The following is a 22,151-nucleotide window of genomic DNA, read 5'->3' on the forward strand; positions in this document are numbered from 1 at the left end:
ACCCTGATGTTGTGCTCTCCAAGATGCACCTCCACGCGGCTGGAGAGGAGAAAGAGGATCAGTGGCAGCTGAGTTTCGTGATGCCTGTTAAAAGCAGATTAATTCATGCAAAACCTTGTTTTGAAATATCAAGGAGTGACGTACGACTTGTAGCAGTGAGCAGCAGACACAACCCAGTTCTCGTTGACCAGGGAGCCACCACAGAAGTGATATCCAGAGTTCAGAGACACCTGATGGGGCTGGGAGTAGGGTGTGCACTCAACCCCTCCGACGATCTTGTCGTCCTCCGTGGCAACTGAAAACACACACAGGAGGCCAAATAGTCAGCAACCAAGTTTTTTTAATGACTGTAACTAATGAACACAAAAAAAAAGGCATATGCTTACAAGCAGCTCCGATGAGCAGAACAAAGACCAGAGACCTCATGGTTGCTATGTGATCCTGTTGATGAGAGACTTCTATTGGAGTCCTGGTTTATATGGATGGTACCTCTCCTGGATCCCTGCTGAACACACCCCAAAGATTATCTTCGACCAATCAGGATCCTGGAAAAAATATTTCTGGGTATTGGAAAAGCAAATATTTTGTTTACTGTGGGGTGGTGTGCACTGACATACTGCACTGGTGAAATTGTATTATTAGTAAATCTTTTACATAGCATGTTGAATACAGTTGTGGAGCAAGGACATTGGATGAGAAAACATTTTATGAATTTAAATGGAAAAAGCCTCATATGACATTCATATGACATGGATTGATTGATCTCTGAGTGCATAATGCTTGTATGTTCTTAAAATGATTTCACTAATCTGAGGAACAACAAATACTGTATTGTTTTTCTCATTTTTGCAGAGTACTCTGTAGGACTATATACTGTATGGCATTGCATCAGTATTTAGCACAGAATGTATTTCATAATCGTTAACCTTGGATGAATTTGTGCTGTGAGAAGACAGTTGCAGCTCTGCAGATGGCCTGGTTCACAACCACAGTTGTTGAATTTGGCTTTCACAGGAAAACCAACCCACGTGTCTTTTTGATAGAAAACCTCAAAACTGTTGATTCAGTGAAGTGACAAGAGACAAGCAACACCAAAAAACAAAATCACTTAATCACACAATTACTGTAAGAAATCACCAGTAAGTCCAACTTTCAGTGAATAAACTTTAAATGGGATTGCACATGATTTTAGTGAAGAATTTTAACTTCTTTTCAGTCTTAAAATTATTCTGATGATGTTTTTACAACATTGTTAAAGTGAAAAGGGATTTTGAAAAGTTGAGACAAATACAAAGATATATAACTGATTACATAATCACTAATAACAAACAAAATCACAGCAAAAAAATCTACACAATCAATTACCTTGATATCAGTGCAGATCTGCTGTTGGTGAACATTGCTGCAATTTCAGCATTAGTTCGGGTGGAAGATTAACAAGAACATGATTCCTCAGAAATTAGTCTGACAACTCAAAATCCACATAATAGGATTAACAGTTAATATGATTTTTCTCCACTTTTTTAGGTTTTAAATAGATTGCATTTTTAACTGCTCAACGATGACTGTTAAATATCATAGCAATCAAATAGATTGGACTGTGATTAAAAAAAAAATATGCAGTGGACTACAGTATTATTTGCCAGTACATTAATTATCCTAAATTGAACATAAACAATTTTCTGAATGGATTATTTTCACTTTAAGATATACACCCATTATGTGCTGGTCATTATGTTAGGCTTGTTGCAAGTAAAGTTTCATGCACTCTTGGCTGACTCTTCTAGTACTGATCAGTAACTCAGCCTTGATGAAGGGCATTATGTGAATAATCCAGCTGTTTCAGTGATATTGGCTCGAATATTTTTGGATCACAGGCCTTGATTTATGGGTCAATCACCTGAAATGAACCACCTATATCTGGTGTTAGTACCTCACCAGGTTTTTGTTTTTTTATTTTGATTGGCAATTGTTGAACCAACCAGGCAGCTTGGAGCAGATATAAAACAGGGATGGATTCAGGTAATCTAACATATCAGAAACTGCAGCCATGAGGTCCCTGGTCTTTGTTCTGCTCATTGGAGCTGTTTGTGAGTGTGATACTGTATTTGTAGAGCAGGCTGCGCTTTCATGCCTCGTGCACTTTTGCATATCTTTTGCAGCAAACTAATAACTATTTCTGGCTGTCTTACATCTGTTTTCAGTTGCCACAGAGGATGACAAGATTGTCGGTGGGTATGAGTGCACGCCCTACTCCCAGCCCCATCAGGTGTCTCTGAATGCTGGATACCACTTCTGCGGTGGCTCACTGGTCAACGAGAACTGGGTTGTGTCCGCTGGTCACTGCTACAAGTCGTAAGCATGCTCGAGATATTTTTTAGGCCTCACTTAATTCATCCGATGAGCAAAAAATCATGTAAACATAAAAAACTAGCATCCATTCTGTACCATCTTCTATCTTCTATCTCTTTCAGTCGTATTGAGGTGCGTATGGGAGAACACCACATTGGACTCACTGAGGGTAGCGAGCAGTACATTAGTGCTTCCAATATCATCAGACACCCATATTACAATGCCTACACCCTTGAGAACGACATCATGCTGCTCAAGCTGAGCATGCCCGCCACCCTCAACCAGTATGTGCAGCCCGTGTCTCTGCCCAGCAGCTGTGCCCCTGCTGGCACTATGTGCAAAGTCTCTGGCTGGGGCAACACCATGAGCTCCAGTGAGTAGAAAACAGTTATTTCTGACAAACTTAGATCTCTGAAATTGGTGTAAATGCACTACACGATCCAACCATCCATCCCTACTGGACACCTCAATTTTGTTTTCTTGCTGCAGCTGCTGACAGCAACAAGCTGCAGTGTCTGAACATCCCCATACTCTCTGATGAGGACTGTCACAATTCCTACCCCGGCATGATTGACAACACCATGTTCTGTGCTGGATACCTGGAGGGAGGCAAAGACTCCTGCCAGGTGTGTGCCCATCTGATTTGTTATCACTATATTTTTGAATTGAACTTTTTTGTGTGCTTATAATAATGCTCTTTCTCTTCCTCAGGGTGACTCTGGTGGCCCCGTTGTGTGCAATGGTGAGCTGCAGGGTGTTGTGTCCTGGGGCTACGGATGTGCTGAGAGAGACCACCCTGGTGTCTACGCCAAGGTAACATTTCACTGCATCAGCATCATAAATATTGTCCTCTTTAATGTAGTTACACTGTAACAAACTATCTTTCCATTTTCAGGTCTGTGTGCAGACTGATTGGCTGTACAGCACAATGGCCAGCAATTAACTCCACCATTCGACCCCTACATCTGACAACAAGGCATGACTGACTGTCCAAATGACAACTTTGTTTTCGCTGGAGCTGAAGAAACTATATATAAATAAAGTGTTTGAAATTAATCATTGTGACATAGATGACTTATTTAGACAATCTGTAGATGTTTTCAGCAGGTTACAGGCCATTATTGTTAATAAGAATGTGTTATTACATTTACAGGGAAGCAAAAAGTAAATAAAAGTAAATAAACATGACAATGAAATAAAAATACAGATTTTCTACTTTATCCATTGATCATAAGTTGATATGAAGCACAGAAGTAATAATGAAAACTATTATTATTTCTAAATTAACCACCACACTACTACACCATCACTTGTATCAGCACATAAAGAAATATATTGTTTTCACTGTTAGACCATTAAAACATTGGCACAATATAATCTTAGCAATGAGGCCATCAGTATTTTTTCCATTTGGGTAAACTTTATATATCCAATTTGAACTGAGAAAGACAAATTAACATGATTCTAAATTATATATTTGTTCTGTGAAACAACTTTCTTGAGGTCCTGGCAGAGTTTATATATAATATATAAATATATGTATACACTTGTATCATTTCTTTGCTAATCTTTGTTTTTGTTGCCTTGTCTCTGATTTCAAATATTTAACACATTGGTTTCTGCTGCTGGCACTGCTCTGTGCCATTAACTTTTTTTTACTCATAACCTTTTTATTTATGGAAAATGCATTTAAAACAGAAAATTACAAAGCTTATAATTACTTTCCCAAAGGCAGCCTCACCCCTTATATGTGTATTTAGTTTTAAGGCAAGATCTACTGAGAAACACACAGCTGTGAGATACTGCGTTTGCCATATCTAAATATAGAGGTGTGCCTGTGCAATCTGACAAGAGAAACATGAGCCAACTTTCAATAAATAGGTGGTAGAGTCAGACCTTCACCAAAAAAAGTAGAAACACTAAATAATCCACTGATAAAGCTGCAAAAGAAAATAAGTACTCATATAAATAATGATTCACTTGCAGACTGTTTAATTATTGATGTTTTTATGTGTTTTACAAAGATGAACTCTATAAACCAATAAATCATATTTCAGAGCTTATGATTTATTTGGCATCTAAACCATAGTTCTGCTGAGAGCTAAAGGGTATATAAAGTTGACAATATTTCTCTCTGAAATGTTATTGAGTCATTTTAAGTATAAAGACTGTATGACACTGTATTTCAGCACCTATACTACACATAGGTACAATGTACTTATTTTTAGAAGTTTTCTCAAGAACATTGAAATGTTCAACATCTCTGTCATCATGTGTGCCAAGTTAACTCATAATATAAAAAACCCCAACAACAATTAATTGGGCTGTGAGTGTTAATCTTAGTCTAACAAGTCATGTGTGGCCAGCATGCAACAATGATGTAGTAATTTTCATAAGAAAGGTTTAATTTGACACAAATTAAAAAACAAAGTGATAACATAATTTTAACTAACACATTGTTTAGATATTATGGGTCATAGAAATATTGTTTTATAAATACATAATCCAGGTACCAATATGATCCATATTCATACTTTATAGTTTCCAAATTTACTGACAAGAAAGCTTCTAAAAATGTGTAAAATGTCTTAAAAAAGTGTTTTTTGTGTAAGTCTGGAAATGAACTAACTAATCTCAACATCCCGCTACAGAGATTGGTTCCTCACTGACCAATGAGGACGACCAGAGAGCAGGGCAGTTCTCCTGAGCGTGGATATAAACCGGGGCTCCAGGGTAAGTCCTCTCATCCAAAAGATCACACCAGCAACCATGAGGTCTCTGGTCTTCGTTCTGCTCATCGGAGCTGCTTGTGAGTGTACACAAAAGGACATTTTGCATTCAAAGAGATTTTCTGGTAAAGAGCACTTTAAGCAAACTTCTAACTGCTGATGTGTGTGTTTTCAGTTGCCACGGAGGACGACAAGATCGTCGGAGGGGTTGAGTGCACACCCTACTCCCAGCCCCATCAGGTGTCACTGAACTCTGGATACCACTTCTGTGGTGGCTCCCTGGTCAACGAGAACTGGGTTGTGTCTGCTGCTCACTGTTACAAGTCGTAAGCACATGTTTTTTCCAGGGTTATAGGTCTGACTTACTTGAGTGTTATGCAGATTAATATTTGATTGTCAGTTTTGTGTGTTTTCTTTTCACTAATCCCTCTTTTTTCAATTGCATTTAGCCGTGTGGAGGTGCGTCTTGGAGAGCACAACATGCAGGGGTCCACGAGAACACGCGGCAACGTTCATCCAAGCTCCTCCGTTTCCATCCGCCACCCAGACCTACCAGCCCTACAAACCATCGCAATGCATCCCATAGCTGATCAAGCTGGCCAAGCCCGCCACCCTCAACCAGTACGTGCAGCCGTGGCTCTGCCCACGCAGCTGTGCTCCCGCTGGCACCGCGAATGTGCACAGTCTCTGGTTGGGGCGAACACCATGGAGCTCCAGTTCGACGTAATAAACTCCTGCCATTGTGCTTAACATGTATGTTTTAACTGCAGAGCTCCAGGTTTAATTCTTTCTTTCTCTCTGTTTGATCACCCGAAGCTGCTGACAAGAAGAAGCCTGCAGTGCCTAACATCCCATCCTGTCCTTCAAATGGATTGCAACACAACTCTACCGCCTGGCAGATTCATGGATGCTCATGTTCTGCGCTGGGATACGCTGGAGGAGCAAGGACTCCTTGCCCAGGGTCCACTAACAAGCTTGACCTCTGCAGGAGGCTCTGCTCAATCCTAGACCCCACGAGTGCATCTTCAGTTTTTCAACAAACACATCTTTCCCTTTATCCTCGTCTTTTAAGGGTGAATGCATGGTGGCCCCGTGCGTGTGCAACGGTGAGCTGCAGGGTGGTTGTGGTTCCTGGGATACCGGATGTGCTGAAGGGACCACCCCGGTTGTCCTAACGCCAAAGGTCTACAACCAAAACAATATCTTACTAATGAAATACTAGGTAGCTATTTGAATTCTCACAACATTGTTCTGCCATGCCAAGTTAAATAATTCAATGATGGACCAGCTAGCTTTCATGCTGAACACACCTTGTTCTGGTCTCCCATTGTCCCCAGGTCCTGGCAATCTTCAACACACTGGCTCGGAAGCAACCCCCACCACCCACCAGTGGGCCAGCTATCTACGTCTGAATCTGGCTGCCACCACTAATCACATTTACTCAGCTGCCTTTCTTCCTCGTCATCATCTTAACAACCAATCACGTTTGTTCTGTACGTGCATTTTTGAACATTGCAGTAATCTTCCATCCTGAGTCACCATCAAAGTCTCTACATCTTGGACTTCATCAACAACAATTTGTTTTCTTTCTAGTCTTTGCCCTGTCTCTTCCTACAATGCAAAAACATGCTTTCGAATACTCACTCACTTGCTTACTGCTCTTCAAGATTCAACCACTAAGGCAAGTTAACTGATATCGTTACATCTAAGTACACTTTCATTCTGACATTCCCAAACTTGGTGGAATGAAAACTACAACACATCATGCCATATTTAACAGTTTAGCAGTGCCTTAGACTGATGACGATCTTGATACCGCAATGTTAGGTTTTTTGCAAACCCACCAAGGCCAACTGTATCAAAGAGATGATAATTTGTTATATAAATTACCCTAAAGTTGATCCTTTTAGAGCTACCATGTGAGACTTTACTGCTTAAAATATTACAACAGGTGTTAAAATTTCAAGTAGTACCTGAACCTAAATGTCAATGGCTCTGCCCACCAGCTGTGCTCCCGCTGGCACCATGTGCACAGTCTCTGGATGGGGCAACACCATGAGCTCCAGTGAGTAATAACTCCTGCACTGCGTGCCTCAACAATGGTAAGTCTTTTTACTGCTATGTACTCCAGGTTAATCCTCTTTCTTCCCCCTCTCTTGATTCTCCAGCTGCTTCACAAGAACTCAAGCTGCAGTGCCTGACATCCCCATCCCCTGTCACTTCACAGGATTATCTGTAAACTCCTACCGCTGGCATGAGTCACTTGATGCCTATGTTCCCTCGCCTGCGATACCTGGAGGGAGGCAAGGACTCTTACCAGGTACGTAATTCAATATTCATGCAGGAATAATGCAATAACTGTATGAAATGGCCCTGGTATGGCTTGTTGAGTTTTATTAAACTTTTTAAAGTAATTTCACACTTTATACTCTCTGTTCTCAGGGTGACTGGTGGCTCCGTTGTGTGCAACGGTGAGCTGCAGGGTGTTGTGTCCTGGGGCTATGGATGTGCTGAGAGGGACCACCCTGGTGTCTACGCCAAGGTAACTACGATATTTAATCAACACACCGTGTCCAGTTTATTCTGTCATCCTGAACTGTGATGCTATGCTGATTCATTGTTCTAACACTGGTTTCATTTCATTTTTAGGTCTGCATCTTCAACGACTGGCTTTAGAGCACCATGGCCAGCTACTAAGTGATCCAAACAAGTCCAGTCAAGCAACTCAACATCCTTTGCTGTTTATATTCCATCTTCTGTGCTGGACAATACAACAACAAATAATAATAATAATAATAATAATAATAATAATAATTAATTAAAGCACAACATTTGTGTCTATGTTATGTAAAATCATTTCAAAGAACAGATTTTTTGTATAGTAGAGTATAGTTCAAGAGGTCTTTTTTATAATCTTGTTTCTTTTTTATTATGACTGACTTCCAAGGTCCACAGCACACCTGGTTTAAACTGACATCATTAATAAGGCTTAAATTATAAATTTACATGGAATTCACATTCACATGGAGTTTTCCAAACATAGTGCATTATGAATTACTGATAATTATCAGTTTACCAAACAACAATGACATAAAAACAAACTAAATTCTGCAAGTAGTCTTTCTTTGTTTATAAGATATTGATAGATTTCAAGGTACTTGCTAAACAGGTACAAGGAAAACAGAAGCGTGTCACATCCTCTGCCTACTATTAAACAACTAAACAAATCATCGAGGCATTATTTGTTTCCATGACATGATCATTTTGTTTGCTGTTGCCTCAGACGTATGCTCCCAAGTTGATGTTGCTATCCTTGCTCTAAAATGTTGTACTGAGTTAGATGAATTTTAAGGCATTGACATTGTATTTAGATTATTAGATAATAGATTAGATTAGATCATTTTGGGTTATTCTTTTGCATATTGGTAACACATATTACTCCCACTGGCTAATACTAAACCATATTGATTTTCTGTGTAAAGTATACTTCCACTATATAATGTTGACATGCCTTTCACATTAGGATTCTATCACTAACTTGAGCTTAACTGGTCTTTTAACCCTTTATGACAGTATTTGAATGGAAATATAAAGCAGCTCAAAGGACCAGGTACTTCTGCTTTACCAGAAGTCTCACAATTCTTTAGAGGAGGGATGTCTGCCGGTTGTTGCCAATTAATAATTCAAATTCATTCAGCAGCATTTTGAAAAATGAATAAATTAATTATAAATGGTTATTCAAAATGGTTTTTTTAAAGGGGGCTTTAAATTTTACATTTAGTCATTCATTTACTGATCTGTCTTCCTGTCATATTACATTTCATCACCTCTTTTTGTGTCTTGTGTCACTGTGATAATGATGAAGAGGGATAATCCACAATCCTGGACAGAGCAGCAGGTGCATTGCAATCTTCTCTGTCTGTGTAGAACAGATGGGAGATATTTCTGTGCATGCAACTGTCCATCTATTGATTTCAGTCTATTGTTGCTAAAAAATGTCAAACATGTGCCATCCCTTTGGCATAACTGGCTGATGATGGCTGACTTTCAACAGCTTCAAGTAACCTTTCATGGACCAGAAAACAAGGCAATTATGGCAAGCGAGACATTTCTTTTCTCGAAAAAGAGGAAAAGCAATTGCAGTGTTTTGAAGATAATTTTTACCTTGATGCTGACGATAGTTTAAAGTGATGATTTCCTACTGAATGATGCTGTCAGATGATCAATCAAAATTGTGCTACAAAAGCGTGTTCTGCATCAGTTCCCATTTTTTTCTGCTAAGCTTTAAATAACTTAAATAGTTTTTTCCATGTTCACATAGTACAGAGCACCAACTTTTTAAAATTATCTTAAAAAAATGTCATATTAATTTAATTTCAGTCCATATATTGCTCAAAAAAGAATGAGGAATTTGGAGGTCCCTGGTTTGAATGTCCTATTGGACATGAGCACACTTCTGTTCATTTCCAAAAGCAAACCCTGTTAATTGACTTTGACCTTAAGAATTTGCTCATCATTTTAGTCAGAATAAAGCCAAATATTGTCAAGAAATCTAATGACTTTGCTGAAAAGCATTGTGATGAAACAAATCAAGGCACCCAGACATTTTTGAACCACAAAACCTATGACAGAGATTATGATAAAGACTGTTGTTCTTTTCTTTGAGTTTCTCTGCCACCAGAGATTTGCTAAGGCAAGGACTCATTGGAAAAATGAAAATGGAATTCAAACTCCTTTTTGGATTCTTGTAGTATACTGACATTGATAAATGGGCTGTTGCAACATCTGTGACCTTCTTTTCCAGGTGTATAAAGCATTTTGCACTTGGGAGACAGAAAATCCAAATGAGGCAAATGTTCATGTACTCCGAGAAAACTAAAAGACTGACAATACACTCCTTATGCAGGTTTGCAAAAGCTTTCATTAATTGATTAAAGTAAAAGTTTGTGTTAGTTTGTGTTTAATATGGGTCAAAGAGAAAGTGATTTTGCATGCTGACATTAGCTGTAATTGTTTGACTGTTTTTGTTTTCGTGGAAATGTCACAACTGAATTGAAAAAAAGTATTTAGAAAATTCTAACAGTAACATTATCGCCCAAGAGAATCTGCACTTTGATCAGATGCAGCACTACAGTATTGTCAACAATAACAAACACACTGATGCATCACAAAATGGTAGATTTTATTGATTGTGCTCTGACTAAAGACATTTCACATCTCTTTTTCTCTATCTCTCCCACCGTTTCTCCTTGTGGCTCTCCCTAAGCCACTCTCCTGCTGCTTTTCTTTCTGACACTACCCACCACCACCTCCTGTCTCTGTCTCCTTCAATTTTAATCTCTCTCTGATTTCCCCTCTCTCATGTAGTTCTTTGATAGGAGATCACAGCCTAACTGTATCTGGAGAGAATATCGTTGATCCAGGGCAGCAGAGAGCAGACTTTGGTGTAAACGCCCGGGTAGTTCGGCTGAGCGCAGCCCTGGCCCCAAGAGACAATACCCTGCAGCTCCCCGTTACACACCAGAGGACCACCAGAGTCACCCTGGGCAGAGAAGAGAAAGAGGAAGAAGAAAAGAGTTTATTCAGTCCATCATCTCATCTCATTAAATGTTAAACAGAGCACCAATCTATTTTATGTGCTGTGTAATTGTGTGGAAATACCTGACAAGCGTCCTTGCCTCCCTCCAGGTATCCAGCGCACACCATGCGGTCAGTAATCATGCCAGGGTAGGAATTTTCACAGTCCTTGTTAGACAGAATGGGGACCTCCACACACTGAAGGTAAAATGGGTTGAACACTGCAGAAACGAAAGGTAAAATATCAGTTAGTATAGTTGACTGTTGACCCTTGAATAATGACTGTCTAATCATAGCTTAACAACCATAACTAGTTATGACAAGTCTGTCAAGCTCTGGCTTGTTTAAACTGCTTACATGGGACTCTAGTAAGGGCAATACTCTGGTATTAAAGGGGAGGGTGGTGTTTTTTTCAATCACCTTTCCAAATCCAAAAACGTTAGAGCAAAGGTATAATGAAGTCAGCTGGAGACAAAGATTTCAAGCAATTCAGCTGTTAGCATTAGCTTATGCCACACTGGTTTAGGTGCAGCTGATAAACCCTATAAGTTATGTATTGATATAACAATGAAATATTAACAGTTGTTTCAGAAAGGCTAAATAACAACAACATAAGGCTACAGTTTCAAAATTAAATAATACATTATTAATCAGAGCACTCACATAAGAATGTATTGCTGGCAGAGCACTAAATATTTTTTTAATTTTTGGACAAAAGCAGTTAAAAGCTGACTGTCCCTTTACTTCCTTTTGTCTGTAGATTGCTACAATGTTAGCATAGGAAAAGTTCTATTTATAACCACAAAAATTAAGCAGATGAAGAATCCAGTGATGTGTTCTGTCCGTCTACTGATCTCCTCCGCTCCGCTTCAGTACTATGGACAGTGCGGTCGATAGTAACATGTACATCAGCCAATCATTTTGTTGTTTTTGCTGTTTTTCTTTAAAGACATAAAGCAGAAACAGAGGGGGCAAAACATACAACTAAGCCCACTTAGTCTAATTGTCACAACTCTAGCCAGCTCAAAATGTTCATTCTATTGTTTCTGTCACGTACTAACTCATGTCAGTCCAGATTCCTGTCCTGCATTACCCACACCTGACCTTCCCCTCACACTCACTCACCTGCTTCCCATTTCCCCTTATCAGCCCAGTACGATATATTTCAGTTGCACTAGTGCTGCGCAAGATTGTCTAGTTGGCATGTGGTCTGGGTTTCTAGCATTAGTTTTCTGATACTGCCTTCACCCATGCCTGATTAATGATTGATGATTCTTAGCCTGCCTTTTCTGATTGATCTCCTGGTTATGACTCTTACCTGTTTTTGGAATAAAGCCAACAATACCTTTTACTCAACTCTGACTGTTGGTGTGTTGTGCTATTGGGTTCGAATCTGCTATGTGTCATTGCACAAATGGTGTATTGGATTTAAACAGGCTCTAGATTGGAATCTAGTTGGGGAAATTTGTCAGCCATCAAACAAAAGTGAGCTTTCAAATGAAGTTAAATCTTGGGAGGTTTTTATCTTACAGTACTTGGACATCATTTGGCACAACATAAGAGAAACATATTCAAGCTAATTGTCAAGTTTTGCATCCATGGTTTCTAGTAAATTTTATATAAAGTGTTCACACTATATAATATATTTGGGAAATCTTTCAAGGAAAATTCACCGATATCTTTTTGAATCTCATGATTAATTAATAGTTTGTAGATGATGGCCTAAACAATAGCCCCAGTCTTTAAATGTATGTCATCTGCTGTGCACAATAGTGGCTCTACTCTTCCTGCCTGGTTAATGTTTTATTTCATAAAAGTTTGATCATTTTTATGATAGTAGCTAAGGTGGTCTTCTGGGTGAGTTAGTCCACTTGTACGAAAACACACTGGGAAACTCTGTTTCTCGTTTCTAGTACATGACAGCAGTCAAGAAATGAATGGATATCAGTACTTAGTGGTTTATCAAAGGCTTTTGTTAAAATGTGTTTTATGGAAGGCCATGAGTGTAATAATTTATTGTATTTTGTTTCTTCTGGTGATCTCAAGAAAGACATCAAGAAACAGCAGAACATTATAAATGTTCTGTTATGATGAGCAAAATGCTTGACGACTTTTAATGTCAAGATCGGGTACATCTCACCTTCATCAGTGTAGATGTTCCCCCATCCGGACACCGTGCACATGTCCCCAGGTGTGGGGCAAGCAGTGGGCAGGGCAACAGGCTTGACGTACTGGTTCACGGTGGCGGGTTGTGCCAGCTTCATCAGCATGATGTCGTAGTCCAGGGTCTGGTAGTCGTAACTCTGATGCCAGTAGATGGCATCTACTGACATAAACTGCTCCGTGCCCTCGTTCATCCAGATGTGGTTGTCACCCAAAATGGCAATCTGTGAATAGGGGCTAAAAAAAAAAGGCAAACAACAAAATTATCATAATTCTCTTAAACAGACAGTTCATACAGAAACTTTTTAATGCATTAATGTAATACAAACTTTTGCCAGCAGTGGGCGGCAGAGATGATCCACTGGTCATTGATGAGGGAGCCGCCGCAATAGTGGTAGCCGATATTGAGAGACACCTGCCAGGGTTGTGAGTGGGCTGAACACCGGTAGCCACCCACAATCCTGTCGTCCGTAGGGGCTGCAGCTGTGGTGTGAAGGAAATACAAAATTCTTCATATTTATCGTAGTTACAACTAATTATTTTACCCTAATACCTAAGATCTCAAATGTGCTTTACCTGCAGCGCCCAGGAGTGTGAGAACAATCAGGCCAATCATCTTGTGGCTGACTCAAACCTTCCTACGACCAGACTGGACGAGAATAATCTGTCACTCACTGCATTTATACCTAAACTCCTCTGTGTCTTTCCATTCACCACCTCCCCCCTCCACACCTCCATACCTCCACCCAGTTCTACCCACCCACACAAACCCCCAACGAGTCTCTGTCCACTTCTCCTGGCCCAATCCGTGCCCAGAAAAATAACCTTATCTTCTTGTTATCCACGTTCATCCTTTCAGTTAATAAGTGAGCCACATCTTACATGTTTTCAGCCTTGGAGAGTGTTTGTTGTACTCTGTTTTTGATAGATAATTTTGCACCTAAATAAATGTGTCTGTTCTCTTTTTATGGATGATGCATGTGTAATTCCATTTTCAGCAAACACCATAATTAATTATTGTAACCAGCCATATTGTACACATTACACATTGCTTTAATACAATAGAACAGAATGATTTCATCTTTTTTTAGGGACTTTTGTCTTATCTGAATCAAAGCTCTAAAGCAAAATTGTGGCAAATTGTGATTGGTGATATTGGGCTATATAAATACAATTGACTTGACTTGCATCTGCACTCAATAGAGCTTAAAAGGCTATTGATTGCTATCTGACAGAGAAACAAAAAACTATACAGTATACAGTAGGTTTTTTTTAGTTTTCTGCTCCTGGGACCATTATTTCTTTCTCACCTCTCTTTGCCAAACAGCGCTTTTATGTATTTTGGCCTTTTTTTTAAAACTAAAACTACTATTTATAAAATGTCTGCTGATAGACTCTCTTGGTTATTATTTCTATAATTTTGTTCTTCCTCACCCCCCTTTTTTTAGCCTGATATTAAATATTAGATCCCTTGAATAGATGAGATCCCTGCAATATATCACTTTATTTAGCAAGCTTTTGGTCTATCTGACCTTCATCAGAGCGTACATATTGGGCCAAGGCTACCAGAAGGTTTGTATATTGTAGCTTGCCAACAATGAGTGACCCATGAAAAAACTATAAACAGGTGTTAAATGTGTGGAGACCTTGGTCCACATTTGTAAGTGAGGCGCAAACATGAAAATTGGGGCATGATAAGAGAGTAGATTTGGAGCTGACAAGACGAAAGAACGGAGTGTGAGGACACACATGGGGTCAACAGAAAGAGGAAAGAGAGGAGGGGGGGGAGGGCGAACGGCTGAGCACAGTGGGCCTGGCTGGATATAAATATAAGCTAGGGTGTGTCCAGGTGTCTTCTGATCATTCACCTGACACCATGAGTCTGCTGGCTTTGCTGCTGATGGTTGGAGCTGCTGGTAAAGACACAGAAATAGACACATGCACAAGGATACATGCAACACATACATACTTACATATGTACATATGTATACATGAGAGCACACAGCCATATATGTACACTGTAATGTCAGCGATTTCAACAACTTTGAAACAGAAATCTTACTCTTCTTACTTCTTCTGTGTGATTATGTGTGTATAACAGCGGCAGTTCCACGCGAAGATGGCAGGATCATTGGCGGGCAGGACTGTGAGCCTCACTCTCGTCCATTTATGGCCTCCCTCAACTATGGTTACCACTTTTGCGGTGGGGTTCTCATCAACACACAGTGGGTGCTCTCCGTTGCCCACTGTTGGTACAGGTAAGTGTGCATTAATAGAAGACAGATTGCCTTTAAATATTATATGCATCTCTTGTTGCCAAGTTTTTTTTTTTTGTTGTTTTGTTTTTCTTGTCTTGCTAGTTTTTTTTGCAATTGAGATTAAAAACAATACAATAAACATTTGCATTTGGAAGACTAATGCTTTTCAATCTAGGACCATATGTGGAGGACATCTGTTAAGTGGAAAAATAAAAATAGTGCAATCTTTGCAAAATAGACGAAGGAGATTAAGACTTTTTAAGAATGATAAGAAATAAAATACTGAAAGGTTTTTTGGCTTCCACATTTTTCTAGTATATTTCACCTCCTTTCTCAGTCCCTATGCCATGCAGATCATGCTGGGAGAACACGATGTGCGAGTGTTTGAGGGTACTGAGCAGCTCATGAAGACCGATACAATCATCTGGCACCCTAGGTGAGTGAAAAAATTAACCTGTCTCTTCCCTTTGCATGATTTCATGAAGTTCTGATTCATTCATTCAGTGCAGAGAAACAGCCAAACTCTAAAGCTTATTTTATATTTCTCTGTGTGCAGTTATGACTACCAGACTCTGGATTATGACATCATGCTGATCAAGCTCTTCCACCCAGTAGAGGTGACTGCAGCAGTCGCACCCATCCCGTTGCCCAAAGGGTGCCCAGTAGGAGGGCTCCCCTGCTCTGTGTCTGGCTGGGGTAACACCGCCATGGATGGGGGTGAGTTGATAAAGATTTAAATTATACAGTTAAAGTGTGCCAAGGATAACATGCTTAATGCCATAAGGTGTGGAATTTGTAGTGTAGAATGTCATTTTAGCTTTTTTAAAATTACTTTGATGGCAAAATGCTTTGTTTCTGGGAAAATGACACAATATCAATGCAACTGGTGTATGTTTGTTTTCAAACCATTCACTTCAGAGTCTCCAGGTCCAAGCTGGGCAGGGAGGGGCAGTGTTCTATTATATAGGCGTCCACTGGGGGATGTCAAAATTGGCCATTTAAAAATTCCACACATAGCAGCTTATCCTGTAGTTGACCCCACACATCGTCCTGCTGCTGTAAATACTCACTAGAGGACCGAATGTGTATTAAACCAGGGCGAAATACACAATTTACTCCTCTTTCAGTAACTTTTGAAAAAAAAAACCAGGGGTACAGCTGTTTTAGTAAATGACTTACCCTTCTTTAAAAATAAATGTATATATATTTGGAATCTGTTTTTATAATTTTACAGATGAACCGATTTAAGATTTGGTAGCTACAAATGGCCTTGGGCCTGACAGCTACAGATAGGCTGGAGAAGTGAGAAATTATTAAGAAATTGAATAACACATTATTGATTCTTTCATGGGATTTGTTGACAGGTACAGATGTCTCAAAGGTCTCTGTTCTGCTTGTTACAGTGAATCTGCCCACCCGTCTGCAGTGTTTGGACGTGCCCATCGTGGATGACCAGGCCTGTGAGAACGCCTATCCTGGCATGATCACACGCAGAATGATGTGTGCTGGATACATGGATGGAGGCAGAGATGCATGCAATGTGAGTAAATGCTTTGAAAGACTAACTCAACTTACAGCTCTGTATGTGTGAAAGAATTCATCGGTGTACCTGCTCACACTCGCTTCCTTGTGTTTGTCAGGGTGACTCCGGCAGCCCTCTGGTGTGTCTTGGAGAGGTCTACGGCCTGGTGTCATGGGGTCAGGGATGCGCCGTGCCTAACTACCCTGGAGTCTATGTCAAAGTGTGCGAGTTCCTTTACTGGATTGAAGACACCATGGCAGCCTATCCTTGAAGAAATTACTAATTTTCACTTTTATTTTTCTTCACTCCTCCCACTTGTTCCCCTCTATTCTCTGCAATACATGACCATAAATTCCTAATTTCTTTTCTATCTATTGTTCTTTCTCGGGTGCCTTGTCTCCTTTAAAGTTTCCCCCCTTATATATCCAGACTCAACACACTTCTGCCAGAATGTAGAAGACAAAATAAAACCACTTGGTATATATTCACTTTTCATTTGTCTGTTCATATTTTCATGCCAATAATGGGAAAAAAAATAAACCCGCCAAATCAAACCAATTAGAAGCTCAAGTATGTCAAGTGTGTCAGTTATAGGTTTATTTGTAATACCATGTAAGACAGTTTGATGGAGTTGTACATTTTAGTTTACTAAAATCACATAACATATTTATAAGAACAAACCTGTTGCATGGGTTCAATGACGAGGTAGCATATTTCTATTCTCTCATATATTCACACTTGATTTGTAATTGCCCCCTTCCTTTGTCCATGTAATTACATTTTCAAATATAAAACCTTTAATTAATTTCTATTATTTCATGGAGGCTCAGAAAACATGTTACAAAGAAGACAGTGCAGGTCTATACTCAGTAATCAGTTCTGAATCAACTGTGGAGATAATGGCAGTGTAATTATTGAACAGTAGGAGGCCTCACTGAGTAATTTTCCTGTCAGGCCCACCCACTCATGTCAACCACAACAGTGCATTGCAGCAGACATAAGGTCAGTAACAGTTATAAACATAACAACAAAAAATATTTTTACATTCACTTAAGGCTGATTTGTTGATTTAAGATATTTTAGTTGCCATGTATTTCTCACTTTATTTAAAGAGTCTTTAGCAGAGCTTGTTTTTCTGTCAGGACGACATTGTTCTTGTCATCTCTCCCAGGCTGCATTTGTCTTTTTTGAAGCCTGCTCTCCTTTCCTCCCTCTCTTTATGTCTTCGTCTCTGTTTGACTGGGCTGGAGGGTCCCATCCATGCAACGGCACCTATTGTACACAAACAAAAAGAGGTCATACTTAAATGTGCAATTCACATGAGAAATGCAAAAGTCTAAGGAGATGTAAGACACAAAATCCTGTTCCATAACCTCTATATCTGCTGTAAAATACTCACCTTTTATTTTAGAATGAAATACATCAACTTTTTAGATTGGGTGACTAAATTCTAGCATGAAACTAGTATTAGATTACAGCATGTGTTACTAGTGTTTTGAGAAGTGACTTTACTGGAGTTCTGCAGAATTACTTGAGGCTGAATGTTTACCTAAGTGATTCTCAAACTGGAGAGTTAGTTAGACCCTTTTCTGTTCCATTTTGTGTAGCAGAGTATTATGAGTGAGCCAAAATGCACAATGGCAGCACTCAACACTGTTTAATAGTGTCATTAGAAAAACCTGTGTTTACCCTAATATCTCATTTCAAAATGGCTGCTGTGAAAAATAGACTAAATAGAACGAAACATTTTGGCCTGCCAAACAAAGGTGTTAATACTAACATTATTAATTGCTTGAACTGAGCCATCATTATTTTATGAGTTCCACTTGTGCTTTTCTGCAATGACATGCCAAAATATCTGCTGTGAAAAGGATCTATGAGTATGATTCACTTGGGAACAATTAATGGAAGTAGTACGCAGAATAAAGTACAAGAATGAAAAAAAGAATAACAATTATTCAAAAAGTGTGCTCATTAAACTAACACAAACCCAATATATAAGAAATCCTGTCCAGCTCTGGAGTTAACTAACAATAGAGTATGGGGGCTTTGTGTTGTTTGTAGTTTAGCATTGTAGTTTAGCACTGAAATTGGCAAATGGGCTTTCATGTTCTTTGCCCCAGCAACCTGGAATGACTTGCAAACATTTTTGCAGCTAGACAGGCTGATCCCAATTAGAGCATTTAAAAATGTAGTTAAGGGCTTTGAGGCTAACTCAGCTGAAATTTGTAACTGCTTCCTCAGCTAGACCTGTTTCCTCCTGTATTCATTGGCATATAATTCTCTGAGCCAATACTGTGTGTTTTGTTTTATGCCCTTTGATGGCTTACAATATTGCACATTTTTTCAAGATCATTTGCATTGTGTAGAATAATCTCACTTCTATTTCGTTTGCACTGTGTGCAGTTGAAGAAACAAGCTTATAACATAACTTACTGTCAACATCCTTCTGAGAGGAAGAAGAAACTCTTGCTTCTGAGAGGAATTCAGCACTGTTTAAAAACAGAACAAGATAAAATTAACTGTTTAACAAGAACAAGTAAATCAAGAATCAGTTGAAAAATACTGGTTTAGTGAGTCTCAATGGAGGCAGCTGTCAATCACCTGTGGGACAGTGGGTATGACTGAGGCTGTCGAAACCCACCAGACCTCTCCTCGTCACTGCTGTCCTCTCCCTGACGCCTTAATGGACAAGACACAACATATTTTATAATAATAAAAATCATTCATATTATCCGGTTGCAGGTATGTATTGTTGACAATAAACAAAGGAACAATTAGGAAATGAAATGAACAAACATCAGCAATCACCTACAGTAATAAACAGCATAAACAGATTCTTAGGAATTTCTACTCTGCCTTACAATCAACTAGAATCGATTGTTTCTACAGTAATAATAATAATAATAATAATAATATTTGTATTTAAGTACTGTAGCTAACATATAGACGAATATATATATATATATATATATATATATATATATATATATAATATATCCTTATAATAGTAAAAATAATATATATAGAATAACACAGTCCACAACTAAATGCCTGATTTGTTTAAAATATACTTTTTATTAAAAGGTTTTTATTTTATAGACAAATTCATAAATAAATAGAGACATGCATAAAAAAACACTTATTATATTAAACCTTATATAAAATTAAACCTTCACACCACAAAACACACTACAAAATCAAACAGTCCATACATTTTTTTTATTTAACCTCTATTTAACCAGGAAGTCCCTTGAAATCTTTTTTCCATGGGAGATCTGCAATAACCTAACCTAATATAACATGCTGAATCTTTGCATAGCTGATTAAGATATTTAAAGACAGCTAGTGTGTTTCCAGCAATATGCTGAACACTTACAGTAACTTAGTGGAAATTGGTCCTCTTGGTTCCCTTATAGAAAAGTGTCCAAATCCTTATCTCAGTAGCAAATAGTCACACTGTAGACTGTTAGCAGCATGCCCAAATTAAGGCTCTTGAATGTTTCTAGTATACATGTAGACTAACTCATTGTTTCCCCTTTACTGCTCTCAGTGTCTCACCTGTTCATGCTTGTGTGTTCTTTGTGTCTTTTATGTGCTTCATTACCACTGTGGGCCTGCTGAACAGATGAAATGTCACAAAGATTGTACAGGCATCAGCTACCACACATATCCACATTACGGTTGGTGAGTCTCTGCAGTACTGTGCATGAATTAACATTCCTAGTTTAGTGTCTGTGAGGATGGAGAAAATGAACACATCACACCAACAATATGTAAATAGCTTGAGTGTCAGTGGGAACTTGCCGAACGAGAGTGGGAGTGTTTGGCTGGTGTCTGGCATTGGCTGGAGGAAGATGGACAGTGTGGGGCAGTGCTGTTTTTAGGGGGCAGAGGTGGAACGCTGTGGCGGGACCTTGGGACCTGGTAATCCAAACTTGAGAACTGTTGAGAGAAAATGTTGGTAGTGACTTTAAATTTATTTTTCCTTGGCAAGCATTGGTTTAAAATTACAGTAGGAGACTTGGGGTGAAGATACATGTTGGAGGGTCTAAGGATAGAATGTGTCATATTCTGTACAGATTCTAAAGCCCCTTGAGGCAAATTTTGGATTTGTGTTGTTGGGCTTTATAAAAAAAGGCTTATTGCAAGCGAGGTGCCTGGATTTTAAGATATAATTCCTGATATAGACTAAATGAGTTGCAAACACATAGAAACAACAATAAGAGTCTACATGCTAAACCAAATCCAAATGCCAATATCAACATGCAAACATGCTGCTTACAATGACAAGGCTAACATACTGAAGCTAAACAGGTATAGTGTTCAACATGTTCCCCATTGTAGTTCAGCATTAGTTTAGCACTGAAATAGACAAACGGGCTTTCATATTCTCTACCCCTGCAACCTAGAATGACTTGCAAACATTTTTGCAGCTACACTGATCCCCATTTTATTCAAGGGCTTTGAGGCTAACTCAACAAGTAATTTGGATTTATCATCTGGTGACAATAAATATCTGTACAAAATGTTGTGCCAATCCATTCAGGTAGAATATTTTCACAGGTAAAGGAAAAGCTTGTGAACTTCCTAAGTGGGCTAGATGAAAAACCTTCCTCTGGGGACCATGAATATCTCAACCCAATAGATGTTGAGCTATTTCAGCATGGACCAAAGTAGTGGACCGACCAACAGACCTACATTGCCAGTGGCTAATGTGATTAAAACTATACAAAACAAATACACATAAATGTATTCACACACCTTCTTCAGGGCAGCCATTTCTTTTACTACCAGTTCAATGTCCTCATGGGTCTCGTCCTCTGCATCATCCTCACCCTCCTCCTCCTCCCACTGACCACTGCCTGGCAGGTAGGGCTCGATGAGGATCGTCTCTGTTCCTCTGATATCGCAGCGACAGTATGGGCAGGTGTGGCCTGCTGACTTCTGCTAGATAATTATCGATGACAGGTCATGGGCAGAGTAATGGAAACATTATATGAGTGAAGACGCATTCTCGTACAGAACAACTTCATCTCTTTTGAACTGTGTGTAGTGGAATATGTTGGACTTATCTTCAAAGAAAAAAGCCGCCACTTTTTCAAAAGATAAAGGTGGTGGAAAATACTACGTTCAACAGACACTGTAGATTGTGGTTTTCCACAGATGAAGCCACATTTTACTCTTTCTTTGACTTTAGCATGCATGTTTTGTGTTTACGCTCATATCATGCATTTTTTGTTGATTCCTGTGACCCCCAATAGTGCAGAGACAGTCTGTCCATGTTTTTTTTTCAGTTTTTTCAGAGCGCTCCTGTTATTTAATATTGCAGTTTGTCTGACTACCTGTACACTGCTTTGAAAATCATTGTTAAACTGTTATTTTCCTTACACTCATCAAGGTATTCTATTGTAAACCCACTGCTGATGAGGAAGTTTGCTTGACCACAATCTAGACTAACTTACAACTTTTACATTGTGGTCTGACGTCCACAAAGCATATCTAATTTTCTTTTCTTTTCTTTTCCTGTCTCTGTCTTTGTCTCTCTCT

At 39.1% G+C, this 22,151-nt stretch overlaps 4 protein-coding genes and 1 pseudogene across 6 annotated transcripts in view; 2 read left to right on the forward strand and 3 right to left on the reverse strand.

The window, feature by feature from the left end:
- LOC118335480 (trypsin-2) overlaps positions 1-452 on the reverse strand; it is a gene marked incomplete in the record, with an annotated part of 1,765 nt that extends 1,313 nt beyond the window's left edge. Inside the window, 3 exon segments of the mRNA XM_035671776.1 lie at positions 9-39; positions 145-295; positions 387-452. Of these exon segments, the coding sequence (XP_035527669.1) occupies positions 9-39; positions 145-295; positions 387-426 (222 nt within the window).
- Positions 453-2,042: 1,590 nt separating this feature from the next.
- On the forward strand, positions 2,043-17,089 carry LOC118335806. The gene is made up of 20 exons (XM_035672246.1): positions 2,043-2,090; positions 2,205-2,355; positions 2,475-2,725; positions 2,842-2,978; positions 3,064-3,165; positions 3,248-3,283; positions 5,107-5,161; positions 5,257-5,407; positions 5,531-5,804; positions 6,419-6,487; positions 7,088-7,146; positions 7,250-7,384; positions 7,524-7,623; positions 10,770-10,862; positions 14,584-14,737; positions 14,923-15,079; positions 15,417-15,515; positions 15,636-15,796; positions 16,483-16,619; positions 16,720-17,089. The coding sequence occupies exons 1-20, from the start codon at positions 2,051-2,053 to the stop codon at positions 16,870-16,872; spliced, it is 2,514 nt and encodes an 837-aa protein (XP_035528139.1). The 5' UTR covers positions 2,043-2,050; the 3' UTR covers positions 16,873-17,089.
- On the forward strand, positions 5,095-7,778 carry LOC118335479 (annotated as a pseudogene).
- Positions 10,243-13,437, reverse strand: LOC118335478 (trypsin-2-like). Its single transcript, XM_035671775.1, has 5 exons — positions 13,398-13,437; positions 13,151-13,304; positions 12,799-13,058; positions 10,743-10,879; positions 10,243-10,623 (listed from the first exon to the last, which is right to left on the reverse strand). Exons 1-5 carry the CDS (start codon positions 13,435-13,437, stop codon positions 10,471-10,473), a joined length of 744 nt encoding a protein of 247 aa, XP_035527668.1. The 3' UTR covers positions 10,243-10,470.
- Positions 17,090-17,190: 101 nt separating the features above from the next.
- cblc (Cbl proto-oncogene C, E3 ubiquitin protein ligase) overlaps positions 17,191-22,151 on the reverse strand; it is a 15,670-nt gene continuing 10,709 nt past the window's right edge. For all 3 annotated transcript variants that reach the window (XM_035673255.1, XM_035673256.1, XM_035673254.1), the window contains 6 exons: positions 21,366-21,548; positions 20,409-20,546; positions 20,163-20,218; positions 19,206-19,283; positions 19,038-19,093; positions 17,191-17,873 (listed from right to left, as the gene is read on the reverse strand). In XM_035673255.1, the coding sequence (XP_035529148.1) occupies positions 17,740-17,873; positions 19,038-19,093; positions 19,206-19,283; positions 20,163-20,218; positions 20,409-20,546; positions 21,366-21,548 (645 nt within the window). In that variant the 3' untranslated portion in view covers positions 17,191-17,739. The remainder of the gene's footprint in view (positions 17,874-19,037; positions 19,094-19,205; positions 19,284-20,162; positions 20,219-20,408; positions 20,547-21,365; positions 21,549-22,151) is intronic.

This window comes from Morone saxatilis, unplaced genomic scaffold (genome assembly GCF_004916995.1).
Source record: "Morone saxatilis isolate NCDOM2014 unplaced genomic scaffold, NCSU_SB_2.0 Contig24, whole genome shotgun sequence".
Classification (NCBI taxonomy): domain Eukaryota; kingdom Metazoa; phylum Chordata; class Actinopteri; family Moronidae; genus Morone; species Morone saxatilis.

Coding starts and splice junctions, on each gene's coding strand:
- LOC118335478 (XM_035671775.1), bottom strand. CDS start 13,437: ATGATTGGCCTGATTGTTCTCACACTCCTGGGCGCTGCAG. Junction 13,059..13,150: donor GCCGCCCACTGCTGGCAAAA/GTTTGTATTACA, acceptor TTTTTTTTTTAG/CCCCTATTCACAGATTGCCA. Junction 10,880..12,798: donor GAACATCTACACTGATGAAG/GTGAGATGTACC, acceptor TCGTTTCTGCAG/TGTTCAACCCATTTTACCTT.
- LOC118335806 (XM_035672246.1), top strand. CDS start 2,051: ATGAGGTCCCTGGTCTTTGTTCTGCTCATTGGAGCTGTTT. Junction 5,162..5,256: donor TCTGCTCATCGGAGCTGCTT/GTGAGTGTACAC, acceptor GTGTGTTTTCAG/TTGCCACGGAGGACGACAAG. Junction 7,385..7,523: donor CCTGCGATACCTGGAGGGAG/GCAAGGACTCTT, acceptor CTCTGTTCTCAG/GGTGACTGGTGGCTCCGTTG.